Source organism: Globicephala melas, chromosome 9, assembly GCF_963455315.2.
Source record: "Globicephala melas chromosome 9, mGloMel1.2, whole genome shotgun sequence".
NCBI classification, from domain to species: domain Eukaryota; kingdom Metazoa; phylum Chordata; class Mammalia; order Artiodactyla; family Delphinidae; genus Globicephala; species Globicephala melas.
The window spans coordinates 89,442,747-89,455,535 of record NC_083322.1 but is presented as its reverse complement, the minus strand read 5'-3'; the positions used below and the strand labels follow the sequence as shown (position 1 = coordinate 89,455,535).

The following is a 12,789-nucleotide window of genomic DNA, read 5'->3' as shown; positions in this document are numbered from 1 at the left end:
AGAGTCGTAACCACTGGAATGCCAGGGAAGTCCCTCAATAGTTATGCTTTTTAAGGACAGTTTTAATTATGCTCCATGTTAAATGATCTTACAATGAATAAGTTATATGAATAGTTCCAAAAAAATTGCTGATAGAAAGAAAAAGAAAGGAAGGAAGAAAAGGAAGGGAAGGAAGGAAGGAAGGAAGAATAAGGGCAGGGTCAAGGAATTTGCCTCAATCATTTTTTTGTATTTTCTTCTTTTTCTTTTCCCTTTATGTAGGAGAAATACACTACTACTCAACCTCTACTATTAGAATGGCAGCCCTGGTAACTTTCAATGTAGCATGTTATGGGTATACTATTGCTCCTAAAAGAATGAGGAAGCGACATGTCCACAGGTAACTCGATCACTTTCAAAACTGTATCCACTTTTACCACTGCCTGGATGCACGCAATGACTGAATGGTACGTATTTCCTCGCAGTGGTTAAGAATTCACCTGCCAATGCAGGGCACATGGGTTTGAGCCCTGGTCCGGGAAGATCCCACATGCCGCAGAGCAACTAAGCCCATGTGCCACAACTACTGAGCCTGCGCTCTAGGGCCCGCGAGCCACAACCACTGAGCCCGTGTGCTGCAACTACTGAAGCCCCCGCACCTAGAAACCATGCTCTGCAACAAAGAGAAGCCACATGAAAAGCCCGCATACCGCAACAAATAGTAGCCCCCGCTCGCCGCCACTAGAGAAAGCCTGTGCGCAGTAACAATGACCCAACGCAGCCAAAAATAAAAAATAAGTAAATAAAATAAATTTAAGAAATTAATTAAAAAAAAGAATAAATACTGGGAAAGTATTAAGAATAAATACTGGGAAGCTCTCCTGGAAGAGTCTTTAAAAGTCAATCTCCTTGGATATCAGAAGGTTTTCCACTACATACAAGGTCTATTTTTATTATGAGGGCTTGTGAACTTTGTAAATTCTTTAGAGCCTAAGGTCTCATTTTTCATGGCACTGACCTTTCCCAATTACTCCACACACTGGGACATCAGAGTTACCATTAAACAAATCATTAAAAATGACAGATCAGGTCCTTACACCTGACTAAGTTAGTCCTGAGTGTAAATTGGGTGCTTGGGGACATGCACGCTCTCTTTTGGCTCACTGGGGTCATATTACTGCACTGAAGCACAGGTAATTTACTAACTGGTCAAAAATCTAAGCTGGTGGTTAAAAACTGATGGAGATTTTGGCACTACTGATAGAGTGAGTGCTCTTAATACCTGCCTTCAGAATAGCACTTTTCCAATTTGGATTGAATCAGTTTAAACAGACATTTTGTATTTATGCTTTACTTCTGCTAATATATTTGGAGAAAATGTTTCACTTAGATTAAAGAAACACTAAGGGTAAGACCATACATATGGAAAATACTCTACCTCTATTAAGAAACAAACCACACTGCCTTTCTACTCAGTTTTCAAATATAAAAGAACTTGCTAAAACATTTCTTAAGCACTGTCAGCCTTAATACCCTCAATTTTTAGAAATCTATGAATATATTTGAATGGTACTATGTACAAAGCATTGTGCTGCTGAATTCATCCAAATCTTGTACTATTAATTTATTTCTTAGTTCTTGTCTTAATGAATTTGATTGGTATAGGTCAAGAGAACATAGCCAGGGTTATACCTCCTTTAGAAATGGAACTTTGATCTTCTCAAGGTCAGTAACAATGTTATCTAAAATAAAATGTGTTCATAAAATACTACACACCTTGCAGGAACCAAACAGGACATACTCAAACAGGTAAAATCTGCTTTTACCTCAACACTGATTCACTTTGAAAGCAGTTTTGCAGTCTACACTTCAAACACAGAAGCTTGGCATCTCTTCTTATCAGATCATAAACAAAATGCCTGTATTATCAAAGAGTTCATTTTCTCCAGACATCTGAATTGTCTGTTAAAGAAATATTGAGTTTCTTTATATTACTCAAAATAACCCCGAGTTTAGAGTTATATTTCAGACTTGTGAGGTTAAAGCTCAAAATATCTCAGAGTTGGAATTTTTAAAAGGCAAAGGGAGGAAAAAACTAAGCTGGCCAGGGTTAGGAGAGGTGTAGCATGGCACACAACCTATTCTTGTCTGTCTTATTATTTCTGTCCTACTCTGCTTACAACATAAGGGAAAGGATCCTTGGCAAATATGAAAAAAAGCAGAAATTTAAAATAACTTTTTTAAACTAATTAAAGGTATTTTGGAAATAGTCCCTTGCATTCTTCAGAAGGATTAGCACCAATATTTTGTGTTGGGTAAAAAAAGAACACTACTTCTCACTTGAAATGTCTGATTACTAAATTTATTTTCATACAAATGTTAAAACTTCATGATCATGTTCCAAATTGTCTGGAATTGCAGAAGAGCCAACAGTACACCAACTATGAGAAGATTTAGAATTTTGAGCTATACTATACCTATCACATCATCTACCACCTTGTCTAGAAGAGTAACTTATTTTTTAACTTACTGCCTCTAAATGATTTTCTTTTTCTTTTTTTACTTTAAATAAGAAGTAGGAAAGTAACTATATATTTTATATCATATATGAAATATCCTACAGATTTTTTTTAAACAGAATAAGCTTTTATCTTCAGGCTTTTCATCTCAAATTCAAATACTTTTTTATTTTTAAATAGGTTTATTTATTTATTTTTGGCTGTGTTGGGTCTTTGTTGCTGCACGCAGGCTTTCTCTAGTTGTGTTGAGCGGGGGCTACTCTTTGTTGTGGTGCACGGGCTTCTCATTACAGTGGCTTCTCTTGGCACGCGAGCTTCAGTAGTTGTGGCTTGTGGGCTCTAGAGAGCAGGCTCAGTAGTTGTGGCACATGGGCTTAGCTGCTCCGTGGTATGTGGGATCCTCCTGGACCAGGGCTAGAACCCACGTCCCCTGCACTGGCAGGAGGATTCTTAACCACTGCACCACCAGGGAAGTCCCTCAAATACATCTTGATGAACTCAACTCTACACAAACAATGTCCATAGATAATCAAACAGCAAGTTATAGTACAGAAACTTCTATTATACTGAGGTCTATTAAAAAAAACTAAACTTACAAATGGCATAAAGTAGGTCTTTGATTCAGTCACTGAACGTTCTCCAAGTTATTCCCAACACAAAGTAGTGGAAGAGATCTGAAATTGGAGAAGGTCTATGCATTGGTTATTATCTTGACTCTGACTGAGAGGTTCCCCAGTATCTGGACAACATCAAGGACTATGTCATATGCAGGAATGTTGCTCAGGGGTCAAGCCATAAACTTTTATTCAGAGTTTCCTGGGATGACACTGGACTTGGGACTCTTCTGTGCTATGCAGCTACAGGCAATAATAATTTGTTCCTTGTCTAAGAAGAAGAAAATACTAACAGAGCTATTTTTCAAAAAACAAAAAATGTAGGAGAAATAGCTGCCTTCAGGAAAATGGAGTTAGGACGCCCTACCCCAAGTCCTCATTGCAGTGTGTTTTGGAATGAGACATTCAAGCTCTCAGCTGGCATCCTAGGCTGTGGCTTATTCTATCCCTATCCATCTCTTTCAAGGAACATTTTCCTTATATCTGGCAGGTAGAAAGTATTAGGGCTTGAGATAAGCAACGTATTTTCTTATAACCAAAATAATAAGATAAGATAAATAATAATAAATAAGATAAATAATAATAATAAGCAATCCCCCGTCATTGCTTCTTTCAAAGAAGCAATATACTATGACGGAAAAATGTGATTCATTTCCAAACATGTGTTTACAAGCAACTTTTCAGGAACATAGCTCTTTTGCTAAGGGAGGAACATCTGTATTTACAACACAGATCTGAAACACCTACATGTTTGTATGTATAACAGAGCATGTTTCTCTTGGCTGAAACAGTGTTTTATCTCCATATTCGAGCAGGAATTTATAAATAGGTCACTCTTGGTATTTTAGCCAGAAGAACATTTAGCCATGATTTTGTTTTAGGAAAAACAGTGAAGTGTAACAGCATAAAATATCACAATACTTTTCCTACTTTTGTGCATGCATACAACGTTACCATCTGAAGCCTTCTTTAATTCAGTTTCCAGTTTTTCCTTATCTTCTGCTAGTTTTTTATTTTCCGCTTCCAAAATGTGTTCTTCTTCCTTGCCATGGTTTTTCAAGAGCTATCAGAAAAGAGAGTTATAGAAAGAAGTAACATTAGATTGTAATAGCCATTCTTTCAGGAAAAGAGATGAACAATGTATTTTAAATTATTGATCTTTATTTTATTCTTTGTCCTTTTCAGTATTTTATACTTTTTTATAATGTAAACTTCTGTTAGCAGAAACTTGATATTTGGCAAACACACACAAAATTTCTTCTATGACTGAAATCTCTGAAATGAAAATAACAAGAGTTTCTAGTTCGGCTACAATTAAAATTATATTTTCAGGGACTTTCCTGGTGGCACAGTGGTTAAGAATCTGCCTGCCAATGCAGGGGACCCGGGTTCAATCTCTGGTCCAGGAAGATCCCACATGCTGCAGAGCACCTAAGCCCGTGTGCCACAACTACTGAGCCTGTGCTCTAGAGCGTGCGAGCCACAACTACTGAAGCCTGTGCACTCTGGGGCCCATGTGGCACAACTACTGAAGCCCGCGCGCCTAGAGCCCGTGCACCGCAACAAAAGAAGCCACTGCAACAAGAAGTCTGTTTACCGCAACGAAGAGTAGCCCCCGCTCACTGCAACTAGAAAAAAGCCCACGCGCAGCAACGAAGACCCAAGGCAGCCAAAAAAAAATTGTATTTTCAAAGGTATTTAGATAAACAATGTCTTTTCTTTAATTGCGTGATGTTACTCTAAGGAAAAACAAATAGTTCTGGGGACAGTACTACTTGGAAAGCCATTATGTTCCAATGCAGAGCTGTCTACTCAGACTAGTTCTATATAGACGAATTCATAAGAGAAGAATATAATGGTGTCAGGATAGAGATGGGTAAGTGGAGAATAACAGGGCCATCTCTTCACCTGGACAATTCTACCTAATTTTCATTGAACAGTCTCCAAATTACTTTTATTCGGTTAATCCTTTACGACGTTCTTTATTATTTTCAAATCTATTCTGGCTTTTAAAATGTTTATGTTTGTAGCTTATCTTTTCTAGACAAGAAAAATTAAGATCTGAATAGTAAAATATTTGACTAAAATAAAAACATCATGGGGTAAAAATTTCATAATCTATATGTCTGGATGGAAATCATCGTTAATAGAATGAAGACGCCGACTTAGCAAAAAGAAATTGTAAGATGTTAAGTTACCAAGAAAGGCAAATTAGATTAATGTTTGAAAAACAGAACATGTATATACTGGCATGAGTTATTTGACCAAGTAAAAGGCAGCAATTTGATATGGAAAGCTTCCGTAGTCAGGTAAAAAAGTTAACTCAGGACAATTTAAAACAGACTGACACAGTAAAGAATTTCTACTGCAGGGTGATTCCTTTTCTAATGTAAGCTGATATATTAAACAAACAAAACAAAGTTCTACTGAGCATGCTACTACTACATGCAAATATTTTACAGTGCTATGTACTATAAGGAGTAAAAATGCAAGTATGGTCTCTGCTCTCAGGTAACTTCAATCTAGTGGAAAGGATGAGACTAGAGCATAGATACTGCAGCACAAGATCGTATACAATACTACCGTGTTATAACAGAGATTAGGCAGATCCGAAGGAGGAATTAAAGCTCGAACGAATATACTGTATAAATCCAAGAAATTTTTTTAGGAGGTAAAGGACTGAAGTACCTACTAAAACCGAAGGAGCCTCTTATCTCCAAAATTAAAAAAAAATATATATATATATATATATTTTTAAGAGCAGGAACTAGGGAAAAAACCCTCCAAATCTCTACAAGTTTGTTGACCATTTCAAGTTCAAAACAATCTTAGCTGTTACTTCACTGAATTCAGTTAACACAGCCTCCAGTGATTACCCAAATTGGAAGAGAACGACTGAGTTACAGGAATGTTTACCCTGTCTGCTTGAATTATTATTGCCACTGACTTGGAAAAGTTGCATTTGGTGTCAGTCTTGTAAATAAGCTTTCATTACTGCACCTGTCAACTTGTTCAACTTTATTTTGTGTAACTTGATGCTGGAGAAAGACCAAGAGCCCTGGAATCTGAAATTCAATAGCTACCAGCTACAATAATACACATGTTCACTGTCCCACCCACCTTATCCCACCTTGGTAAGTGGCTGGGAAGAAAACAAGTAAGAAGTAAAGCTCTGTCACTGTTGTTATACTAAAGCAGTTAAATTAAAAGTTAATTGGTCTTTCATAATTATTTCATTAACTGAATATCGTAACAGAAATGCGTCCCAGGCACCATCTGCAAGTCCTTTCATAGGTTAGCATACGATTGAAGGTCACAGAACAATGTGGTTAAGAGTGTGGATCTTAGAGGCAGCCTGCTTGGATTCAATCCTTAGGTCTATCTCTTATTAGTGGAATGATCTTGGGCAAGTCGCTTAACCTTTCTGTGCCTCCATTTCTTCATCTATATAATGCAAATATTAACAGCATCAACCTCATAGCATTGTTGCAACAATTGAAAGAGTTAATACCTTACTGTGAAGCATGTGAACAACGTTAGCTATTATGTTATAAACTTGAGGCCCAGAACAAATGAGGTGACTTGCCCCAGGTCACAAGGCTAATTACTGGTAGATTTGGGACTGGCACCCAAGTCTTTTGGACTTCAGGGTAATGCACTTTCCATTAGATAATGTATCTCTGATAGAGAACGAAGAGATGTTTTAGCAATTTTATCCTTCCTCAGCTGGTATTTCAAAACCTACATGAAGTATCTTGAAGTAGAAGTCATCTTTGACATTCTGACCTATGGTTAATCAGTTACACTTTGGGCACTGACAGTATTTTTATCCAGCTTGCAAACTTTCTCCCCACTGTGTACTCGCTTTAGCCCAGTATATCTATGCACTTATGATCTAGGGCCACTGACTGGGCCACAGATATGCAGAAGCAGGGAACCAGGACAGCATGGAACCAAAGGAGAGGAGAACAAAAAAAGGGAGACACTGTGGCGGATCAAAGAATCAGTAATCATGAAATAAATTTCCTTGCAAGTTAGTAACTGGTTCTGAAAACAATCCCAAAAGAAATGCTTTGAGGGACGTGCTTTTTCTGAAGGACAAAACTAATTTAAGTACATTAATTATGGTATATATGAGAAAAATCATAGTACCAAAACTACAAAAACACTTTCCATTTTCTTGGAGTTCAAGAATAAGAGGAAAAAAGCAGTGTTCTATTAGTAGTTACAACTCACTACTTTAACATGATAGGCATGGTAAATCAAGATCGGTACATGGTAAGTCTACAAATACTGGCTGTGTGCTTTTGAGTTTAGCCACCATATATTAATAAAAGCCTTGAGGGGTTTGTTTCGTTTTTACCATTATGAAATGAGATCAAAGGATAGAAAATGAAGCAAATAATATTAAGGTACAAAATAAGGCTGACTGTGCTGCTGAAACACTACAGTGACGTATATTGCTTGTTTCTGAATACAGAAATACCGACAGCTTGATTTCCAGACCTATATTTATGACAACGGGAAAGTTACATGACATCTATGGATCAATGCTTTTTCAAAACAGAACAAAATGAAGTAAAAATATAAACCGGTGCTTATTCTCTAAAAGTTTCCTTAAAAGATGCTGGTTATAATCTACCCAAAGAGACATTTTTGAATCCTGTTTTTGTAGTAAAAATAAGGTAGACGTCATAAGTAAAACATGGGTTTCTGAATAGGTGACCATGACACTGTAGTATCAAAAATTTTTTTTGCAATGAGTTTTGACTTATTTCATAGGTTTTAGAAAGATTTATATTGTACTATGTAACAGCTAACTCATTTAGCATTGATGAAAGGTGATGCTTATAGTTCTTTCTGTAAGAGGCTGGGCTTTAGAATTTAGGATCACAATACTTTTTACATAAATATAATTTGATGTAATATATAATTGACTGTAATTCATTAATTTATAATAGGGAGATAATCTTATTGCATTATGCTAGGAATTCTTTCTTCAAGAAAAGTTGTTTTACTTCTGAAGGTTCCACTGATTATTTTTTTCTAAGAAGCAGAATTAGGAAAACTTATGGGGCTTAAAATGAACTGAAAACACTCAAGCTATGAGATCTGACTCCTAAATTTTAAACCTAAGAAAAAAATACCCAAAGTAATTTTGTATCTTCCATTTTTCCATTCGTTCTTCTTTTTACTTAACATGGAAAACATCAGTATCTCATTTACACTCTCCCTGAGTAGCCAGGGAAAGACAGCATAGGGTTCTCAAAGAAGAATTATCAACAGCATAACCAAATTAGAAACTGAAAATATTATATGCAGTCATCAATCTATATCAACTATTTTCGTCTGCTTCCTACATAATCATCATTTAAAGAAAACAACAATAACAACAAAAAAAACCACACCAAAAAAACCAACAGGAATTCAACTGAAAGGGAAATGGAAACATAATAGAGACTTATTAGAACTTGCTTTAGGTTATAATGTAAAATTAATGGTAATGAAGGAATTAAAATTCGTATTCCCAGAATACTGTTTTCTCCTTGAATCATAGGAAGTAGGTCCAATGGCATTAATCTACTATGGAGGGAAACTGTGAGAACACACAAATTTAAAGATAATAAAATACTTCTGAAACAATAATTTTGTAGAATATTGTTATTTATGGTCATTTTCTGCTTATATATTATGAAAATGCTCTTTCTGATGCTGAAAAATAATAAACCACCCCTTGGGAATACCAATAACACTTACACCAGTTTTTAAGAAGAAAATTTAAATACCCGTTTTAGTCTTTCATTCTCTTCCATGAATTTTTTGGCAGCCTGGTTAGTATTTTCTGCTTGAACTTTAAGTACTCCTTTGTTTGACAGCTCTTTTGCCAGCTGAGTAATAAGGGTAACCAGACGTCTCAACACTCTAAGAAAATGAAAAAAATGTCAGAGTAGTGTGCAACTAATCACCAGGAACTGTGACTTTAAGTAATAATTATCCAGCGACTCCCCTTCAGGTGTGGGTGTGGTGGAGGGAGGTGATGTTTACGGAAGGAAGATATATTTTTAATTCAAGTCTTCCAGTCAAAACAAGCCTGTGTCTCATTTCTTTGGAATCTTCGTTAGAAGATTAGCATTTGGAATGCAGGTTCAGTGCTACTTATTAATTTACTTATTTTCTCTGTAGAGGCCTTTGGCCAGGACGAGAAGAAACAGAATTCCAGACAGTGTGGCAGGGCCAGTAAGAGTTTTTCCCCCTCAGCAAAAAATTTAAAGAGCATTTTGTGAGGCTGGCCAAACCTAAAAACTGCTCATTCACTTCTACTTATAGGTAACTTCCTTTGTTAGTAGTAGTAATCGTTATCTTCATTTATTCATTCAGCAGATATTTCCTCAGGAACTGCTAAGTGTTAAACACTGTGCCAGGCACTGGGGACATAGCAGGAAACAAGACAGAGGCCCTGCTCTCAGAGTTTAGGTTCTACTTGGGAAGGCAAGAATTAAAACAGTATTTAATTGCAATCACGAATGACACTTGAAAGAAAAGCATATACATTACACATTCTATGGGAGTGTACAACGGAAGACCTTCCTACTTTGGGGGAATGATGGTCAGAGGTCTCAGCTTTCCTGAGAAAGGGGCTAAAGTAGAAGTTAGCCAGGGAGAGAGGGAAGGAAAGAGTATTCTGGCAGAAGGGAAAGCTGGTGGGAAGATCCTGAAGCAGTAAGGAGCAGGGTACAAAACAGGAACTTAATAAATATTTGTTGCAAGAATGGATGAATGAATGAGCAGCGAAGGGCAGTGTGGTTGGAACGTGGTGTACACGTCAGAGCAGCAGGCGCCAGATCATGCAGGGCGTTATGGGCCTATAGAACCTACAAGCCACAATTATTATTTGTTATTTGGATCTGTCATCTGAGTTCTTTCATAAAGACGTTAGTATGCTAAATAGTACAGAAAAAAAAAACAACTATAGTATAGGTAGAAAAAATGAGAAAGAGAAACACAAATCATGTTTTTAAATTGTGCTTTTTAAAAAACTTACAGCCAGAAAAATAATGAAAATCCAGTAATGTAAAGATTTCTTTGAGACCTAAAAAGTTTCATCTGTGTATGTTCATAGGCAGCAGGTCTGCTGGCTGAGCTGCTTTCAATGGCATGAGTTGAGGAATATTTTCTTACTTCTCTCACAGCATCTATCAGAGAAAAAGAGGGAATATTACTTTTGGCTTTTAAGAATATAAGGTTATTATTAAAACGGGAAGCAGTTTTAGCACAACTGACCTAACTGTTAGATAGTGGACTTTAGCTAGGGACTCTCTTTTTGTCTTTCCTCTACAATACATGGGAGGGTACCATGCTCAAAACAGATGCTCTGTAAGTGGATACTGGTAAACTTTGAATGTTAACAGTATTTTGCTTTTTTATTAGTCATCTAGGACTTACCATCACTGCACTGTCTAATCTCTAGCTACATGGCAAACTATTATCCTTTACTTTTTTTTTTGGCTGTGTTGGGTCTTTGTTGCTGCGCACGGGCTTTGTCTAGTTGTGGTGAGCGAGGACTACTCTTTGTTGCGGTGCACGGGCTTCTCATTGCGGTGGCTTCTTTTGTTGCGGAGCATGGGCTCTAGGCAGTGAGCTTCAGTGTTGTGGCACGCGGGCTCAGTAGTTGTGGCTCACGGGCTTAGTTGCTCTGCGGCATGTGGGATCTTCCCAGGCCAGGGCTCAAACCCGTGTCCCCTGCGCTGGCAGGCGGATTCTTAAACACTGTGCCACCAGGGAAGTCCACTTTGTTAGTTTTTATGACTGAAAAATATTCCATTGTACAGATATACCACATTTGGTTTATCCATTCATGAGATGATTTGGATTTTCTCCATTTTGGCTATTAAGAATAATGCTGCCATGAACATTCACGTACAACTTCTTGTACTGACATAAGTTTTCATTTCTCTTGGTATATACCTAGGAGTGGAATTGCTGGATCATATGGTAACTCTATGTTTAACTTTTTGAGGAACTGCCAAACTGTTTTCCAAAGCAGCTGTACCAGTTTACATTCCAACAAGCAGAGTATGATGGTTCCAATTTCTCCACATCTTCATCAACACTTGTTATTTTCTGTCTTTTTGATTATAACCATCCTAGTCGGTATGAAGTGCTATTTCACTGCAATGATAGTGAGTTTTCCAATTGATATTTTTATTTTCCATTTTCTTTAATTCCTTCCAGCAATGTTTCTGTAGCTTTCAGCGTTGTGATCTTGTACATCTTTTTATAAAGTTTTTTGTAAGGTTTTTAGGTTTCTTGGTATATTTATAAAAGGAATTTTCAAAAATTTCATTTTTGAATTATTGATTATAGCATAGAAATACACTTCATTTCTGTATATTGACCTTGTATTTTTTGATGCCACTATATTTCTTTGACACAGTAACTTTCTCATAGATACTTTAGGATTTTCTAAATAAACAATCATGTCATCCGCAAATGACTGTTTTACTTTTTAACTTGCAATCTTTATGCTTTCTAGTTTTTGTTGACATTATTATCCTGGTTAGAAAATCTATTACTTAATTGAATAAAAATAGTGAAAGTGAATATCCTTGCTTTGTTCCCAATCTTATGGGGCTAACTTTCAACATCTGACTAAGGATGATGCTAGCTCTAGGTTTTTGTAGATGTTCTTCATCAGAATGATGAAGTTTCCTTCTATTCCTAATTTGCTAATTAAAAAAAAAGATTCGATGTTTGTATATATTGTAAAATACCACAAGTCTAGTTAACATCCATCATCATAGTTACAGAATTTTTTTTTCTTTTCTCTTAGCAATTTTCAAATATGCAATATAGTATTACTAACTATAGTCACCATGCTGTACATTACGTCTCCATGACTTATTTATTTTATAACTGGAAGCTTGTATCTTTTGACTCCCTTTACCCATTTTGCCCACCACCCACCCCTGGCAACCACCAATCTGTTCTCTGCATCTATGAGCTTGATTTTATTTTTTTAAAGATTCCACATATGAGTGAGTTCATACAGTATTTGTCTTTATCTGTCTGAGTTATTTCACTTAGCATAATGCCCCAAGGTCCATTCATGTTGACACACTGGCAAGATTTCATTCTTTTTCACGGCTTAGTTATTTCTCAGATTGCCTCAATATAGTAAGAGCATGCCAATCACTACAAAACAAAAATAAACCAAACATAACTCATAAAAATAATTCATAATACTGTGAAGATCATTACTCATTGGCAATTAAACAGGAACAATACTCCTGGATCCATTATGCAGAAACGCTAAAGATTAAGCACTATCAAAGAATAAATATAAATAGTCATAAAAACCCATTTGTAGAATGAATTGCTTGCATAATAACGAAGAGAACATGTATGAAAAGTGGGATGGGGGCAACAATAAAGGGAGGGTGTGACAAAGTCAATTTTCTATAAGGCACACAGAGATAGTCTTTTTTTGGATCACTTGTGGACGCTTTCAAATTCCCAAGATGCATTTGTGCTGACACTAAACATATTCTCCTGGGTTTCCTACTTCCTTTCTGCCTATTCCAACGTGCTAAAACACACACAGATGCACACACACTTTTCAGTTAGTATTGGCTCTAGGAATGTTAACACCTTGTAATAATTACCTTATTAGACCAACA

General features: G+C 36.5%; 1 protein-coding gene and 1 non-coding gene across 4 annotated transcripts in view; both read right to left on the bottom strand.

Annotated features, from left to right (window-relative positions):
* Positions 1–12,789, bottom strand: part of BCAP29 (B cell receptor associated protein 29) — a 40,393-nt gene that overhangs the window by 20,615 nt on the left and 6,989 nt on the right. For all 3 annotated transcript variants that reach the window (XM_030834424.2, XM_030834425.2, XM_060304813.1), the window contains exons 4-6: positions 10,155–10,305; positions 8,899–9,034; positions 4,067–4,175 (exon numbers count right to left, since the gene is read on the bottom strand). In XM_030834424.2, coding sequence (XP_030690284.1) covers positions 4,067–4,175; positions 8,899–9,034; positions 10,155–10,305 — 396 coding nt within the window. The remainder of the gene's footprint in view (positions 1–4,066; positions 4,176–8,898; positions 9,035–10,154; positions 10,306–12,789) is intronic.
* On the bottom strand, positions 254–383 carry LOC115840923 (small nucleolar RNA U109). Its single transcript, XR_004034626.1, has one exon. It is a non-coding gene; the product is annotated as a small nucleolar RNA U109 (small nucleolar RNA).